The 5,941-nt window shown below is 46.7% G+C and overlaps 1 protein-coding gene across 1 annotated transcript; it reads left to right on the forward strand.

Moving 5' to 3' along the window:
• Window positions 1-1,830: 1,830 nt before the first annotated feature.
• Window positions 1,831-3,969, forward strand: LOC147388918 (uncharacterized). Its single transcript, XM_086419683.1, has 2 exons — window positions 1,831-2,880; window positions 3,013-3,969. Exons 1-2 carry the CDS (start codon window positions 1,831-1,833, stop codon window positions 3,967-3,969), a joined length of 2,007 nt encoding a protein of 668 aa, XP_086275809.1.
• The last annotated feature ends 1,972 nt before the right edge of the window (window positions 3,970-5,941 follow it).

Consider the following 5,941-nt stretch of genomic DNA (forward strand, 5'->3'; position numbering starts at 1 on the left):
CTCTAAACCCATATTGAAAGTCTTCGAAAAATCTACTGTGGAAGTTGGGGGTCGGGTAGAAGGTCCGATATAATCCGAAGCCTGAAAGATAAACAAAAGCAATCAAATGACAAGCAAATATGTAGGTAGGCTAGTAAAAGGAAATAACTAAAATTAAATATACATGAGTAGGAGGTGGATGAACCGATGTGTTGGCCTCATCGTAGCATCGACGATAATCTTGAAACATCACATGAAAGTAAAACAACAAAAAATCAACAAACAATGATAAAGATACTGGATTGAAAGAACTAAGGAAAAGAATAACATACCAGCTCGGCCTACGAACGAGATTCTCTCATGAACAACATCATTTCAAGCTTATGAATGCGCCCCTCTTAAGCTGCCACCTCTGCTTTAGCTACTCTCTACCAATCCTCCATCTCAGCACATCGGGCTATCAGAGCCTCAATTACGTCTTACCCCTCCTGGAGGTTACATAAATCATCAACATGGAAAAGATGCAAAGAATCAAAATGGAAAAGAAAGATAAGAGTAAGAACTCACCATATCCTCATGCCCTTGGGTAAAAATCCCACCGATCTCAGTAATCCCGATACAGACAGGAATAACAGGTATTAAGCAATCAATGGAGGCAGTCCTGAACCAGCTGATATAATCGTCATCCACCAGAAGCCCTTGTGTTGGTACCCCACTGACCTAGACCAAGTACTCCTCCGCCGATATATTCATCAAAGGTGTCATCAAAGCTGTCGGGATGTTGAGAGACTAGTCATGCTGAAAGAACAACCACTCCCCAAAGTAATATACATAGGAGAAACGGTCGATGAAACATGAATAGATCTCCTACCATATGTCCTGATCAAAGGCTGTCCACATCTCTTGGCGCTCCTAAATTAAGTGAGGAAGGTCCGGGAAGGTGATAGAAAAGATTTGCACAATAGAAAATAATGAGATCCTAAATACTAGAAGGGAATTCTAGTTCTACAAAACGAAACAGAGTTACTCACCTCATGAAGCCTGTACCTATCGAAGTGGGCTTGAGCACTACAAGAGTTGTTCTTGATAGTATGCCAGTCTTGAGTCGCCCAAAAATGACCAAGAGGATAGCTCTCATCTGTAAGGCGCATGGTGAGGAGATGGTATGGAAAATGCACGTGAACAAAAAGTTGGAAAAAAAGAATATAGTAAGATTAGACTAGTCGACCAAGAAAAATAAAATATAAAAAATAAAAGACTTAAGACGAAAGATACCTCGATAGTATAAATTTGGACATGTGGCATGATGTTAAGCTCGGAAGTGTAAATTCGAGACTCGGATGGCCTGATATGTAGGCCTAGGTGATTAGATTCTTCGGGAGCGCGGACGTCTAGCTCGGACCTAAATCACCAATTGTATAGGTGGCACGGAATAACGACAGTATAGGTCGGAGAGACGGTCCTGACAGATGTGCCGTTGATTGACAATGCTAACAACCCATATCATGTCAGACCAGCCCTAGTCATCCCAAAAGGGGCAGGACAGTTGCAACAACTCCTGCAGCTGACATGTCAGGGAGTGAGCTAACTGCCCTAGGTCACCTCAAAGGGTGGCACAGAAAACGAACCAGTTTAATGCCTATAAAAGGAAAAGGACTATGGGTAAAAGAGGTTCGATTTCTTCTTCTCTCAAAAACTAAATTACACTGATCAATTTGTCTAACTTGATCGTCAGAGTGGGCTGATTTGCAGGTCCGCCCGAGCTAGGACAGAAGAAAAGTGTACAGCCATTTCTTGCATCTACAATTTGGCGCCGTCCGTGGGAAACTTACAAGGAGAAAAACTACCAAGATGGGAAGGGCTAGAGGTGAAAATCGTGGTGAGCCATCAAATCCACTACCAGCAGACTCACTTCCAAACGTGCAAGACCCAATGCTTGCAATATACAACTTACTCACGGAGATGAGAGAGGAAATGTGCAGGGGGTTGGAGAAACAGAATGATGAGATACTAAACATAAGGAGGGAAAATGAAGAGCTTAGGCAAAGGTTAGGCGAGCGTGCGAAAACCGAAGAAGGCCCAGGCGCAGAGCGAAGTAGTAATCATGTTGTCCGAACAGCACGGACAGAGGCAGACTGGACTGAAGACTCAGCAGCAGTCAAAACGCAGCAAGGAAGCTCTGAAGTTAAAGAAACAATGACGAGGAAGGAAGTGGAGGAAATGCTCAGGAGGAGGGATGAGGAATTCGCACGAGGGAAGGATCACACACAAAAGGTACGGAACGCAATCCGAGAACTCAAGGGGACACCATTCTCATCAATGATAATGAATTCGGAACCACCCAGATCATTTCACATGCCAAAGTTTGAAACCTATGACGGAACACGAGATCCTATGGACCATATTCTGCATTATAGAAGTCAGATGGTGTTGTACCAGAACGATGATTCGTTACTCTGCAAGCTATTTCCATCAACCTTGAGGCTCGGGGCCATGATATGGTTCAAGGCTTTACCAGCTGGGTCCATTACGAACTTTTCTGAGTTAGAGGAAACATTCGTTGGGCAGTTCGTGCACTTGCGAAGGAAGAAGGTCAGAGTTAACACTCTATTTAACCTTCGACAGGAGGCCGGGGAGAGTATCAGGTCATTCGTAACTCATTTTCGAACGAAGGCCCTGGATGTAGAAGGCATGGATGAGGCAACAGCCTGCGCGGCGTATATCGCTGCAGTCATCCCGGGAACACGGTTGCATGAGTCTTTGATCAAGTCTGACCCAACTTGTTTGGAAGATTTGTATGCAAAGGTTGAAAAGTACATCCTCGTAGAGGAATCCGTGAAAGGCAGGAGACGAAGCGCTCAGATAGTGGCCAACAGCGAGGGGGGAATTGATGCTACAAAGGTACCTGCTCACCTCGGAGGGGAAGGAAGCAACAAAAGGCGGAGAGATTCGAACGAGCAGTCATGATGGAAGAGAAGCCGGGTGTATACCCCACTCAATGAAAAGCTATCTGTGATACTGAGGCACATAAAGGGAGAACTCGATTTCATTCAACCACCCCGAGGGTATAAGGGGAAACCCGAAAAATCATACGGTGAGTACCATGAGGCTGAGGACCACCCTACTGAGGATTGTTACAGGCTGCGCCATATCATCCAGGATATGATCGAAGTAGGGAAGCTCAAAAGGTATGTCACGGCAGAAAGAGGAAGAAGAGGGGAAATAGCCGAGAGAGCCAAACGGAAACCCGAACAAAGATGGCCGACCAAAGGAGGGCGTCAAGAAACGGAAGAACGTAGGATAGTTCATACCATCACAGGGGTGTTGGGGGCCGAAGTGCAATCTAGGCAGGTGATTCGGGAAAGAGTAAAAAAGATCCGACATATGGTTGGGGTCAACAGTGTGGCATCAGGAGTACGGGTAGCAGGAACGACGAGCAACGGAGCGGATTCCTGGACAATTGTGTTCACAGAGGATAAACTGAGGGGAATGGCAAGGCTCCATCAGGACGTACTAGTGATCGCACTCCTAGTGGGAAACGTCGAGCTCCGTAGGATACTGGTTGATTCGGGAAGTGCAGTGGATATTCTTTTCTTAAGTGCGGCAAAGATGATGGGGGTTTCAGAGACTTTGGAACCGACACCGACCCTCGTTTATGGGTTCAATGGTGCTCCGAGCAGTTCGGTGGGAGAAATCACACTCTCGATCACAGCAGGGTCTAAAGTGATAATGACAAGTTTCGTGGTAATAGATGCAGACTCAGCCTATAATGCGATCCTGGGACGGAGGTGGATACACGAGATGAGGGCATTCCCGTCAACCTATCATCAAGTTATTCTATTCCCGAGCAAGGAAGGAATAATGGAGATCAGAGGTGACCAGGAGATGGCGAATAGGTGTTTTCATGTGACCTTGAAAAAAGGACGAGGCGCCGAGGCCATTCCTCAGAAGAAGAGAAAGGAGCCACCAACCGGGAGCGAGGCATCATAGCAATTACAGAAGAAGCTACAACGGGAGCAACGAGTAACAGTTGAGGAAGTCGAAGCCGTGGATCTCGACGATGACGGAGGCCAGCTAGTTAGTATTGGCACCACAATGTTGCGGGAGGAGAAGGCAGCATTGCTCCAACTTCTGAGGGCAAACAAGGACGTGTTTGCATGGTCATTGGAGGACATACCCGGAATTGACCCCTTGGTGGCGTGCCATAGACTAAATATTGATGAAAACTTTCGACCTGTCAGACAGAAGCCGAGGAGGCTGTCTCCGCGCCTCAGGCAGGGGGTAAATGAGGAAATCGAGAAGCTATTAAAGGCTGGGTTTATCAGGGAAGTAGATTACCCAGAGTGGATAGCGAATATAGTGGCAGTACCGAAGAAGGACGGGAGGGTGAGAGTGTGCATCGACTTTACAAACCTAAACAAGGCATGTCCAAAGGATAGCTTCCCGCTGCTAAGGATCGATAGGTTGGTTGACGCTACTGTCGGGCATGAGAGAATGTCATTTATGGACGGTTACTCGGGGTATAACCAAATCCCCCTAGCAGTGGAGGACCAGGAACGAACATCATTCATCACCGAGCAGGGGCTGTTCTGTTTTAAGGTCATGCCATTTGGCTTGAGAAATGCCGGGGCCACTTACCAGAGACTCGTGACAAAGATGTTCGAAGGATTAATCAGGAAAACTGTAGAGGTATATATCGACGATTTATTAGTAAAAAGCAAGAAAGCAGGAGACCCTCTGACAGACCTCAAGCAAACTTTTGACCGACTGAGGAGTTTTCGAATGAATTTGAATCCGAAGAAGTGTGTTTCCGCGGTCTCCTCTAGGAAATTCCTCGGGCACATTATCACCAGGAGAGGCATTGAGGCCAACCCAGACCAGATTCGGGCGTTGGTGGAAATGCCGAGCCCCATTAACCAAAAGCAGGTGCAGAAATTAGTAGGGAGAATAGCTGCGCTGAACAGGTTTATCTTCAGGGTATCCGATCGATGCCGTCCACTATTCAAATTGTTGCAAAAACAAAAGAACTTCGCCTGGGGTGTGGAGTGCGAGGCAGCGTTTAGCGACCTAAAGAAGTATTTGGGGCAGGCACCGATCCTTAGCTCTCCAGAAGAAGGAGAGGAGTTGGGAGTTTACCTGGCAACAAGTTCATCGTCGGTAAGCTCGATTCTCTTTAAAGTTGATATGGGACGGGAGTACCCTATCTACTATGTCAGCAAAACGTTGGGCCCATCAGAGATGAGGTACACCAAGATGGAGAAAGTGGGATTGTCGCTCGTCTACACAGCACACAAGCTCAGGCCTTACTTCCTCTCACACTATGTCCGAGTTGTGACGGACAGCCCATTGAAAGAGATGATGCACAGATCTAAAAAATCAAGGAGGATGGCGAGATGGGCTGTAATTCTCGACGAATACGACTTACAGTTCGAGTCACAGACGGCATTAAAAGGACAGGTGTTGGCAGACTTCCTCGCTGATTTCCCGGTTGAAGATCCGAACTGGGAAGAGTTGGAGAACGAAGACGAAGGGGTAGAAGAAGTGGAGTTGTGGGACAAGCAGGCAGGTTGGAGGATTTTCGTCGATGGTTCGTCAAATTACTCAGGCTCGGGGTAGGAATAGTATTTGTAATGCCGAGCAACGACAGACTGGAAAAGATAATCAAGCTTGGGTATGGGGCATCGAATAATGAAGTTGAGTACGAGGCAGTCATCCACGGGCTGCATAATGGCAAGCGAGTTAAAAATCGGTCGGATAAAGCTATGTACCGATTCCCAACTTATAGCAAACTAGTGCAATGGAAATTCGAAGCAAAGGACGAACGCATGGCGAAATATCTAATCTCAGTAAAGCGGGAGATTAAGAAGTTCAACGAAGTGGAGATATGCCAGATACCGAGGGATGAGAACAGGCATGCAGATTCGTTGGCTTACATTGCCTCAATGCTAAGGAAAACGGAAAG

Source organism: Akebia trifoliata, chromosome 12, assembly GCF_017979445.1.
Source record: "Akebia trifoliata isolate Shusen 1 chromosome 12, ASM1797944v1, whole genome shotgun sequence".
Lineage (NCBI taxonomy): Eukaryota > Viridiplantae > Streptophyta > Magnoliopsida > Ranunculales > Lardizabalaceae > Akebia > Akebia trifoliata.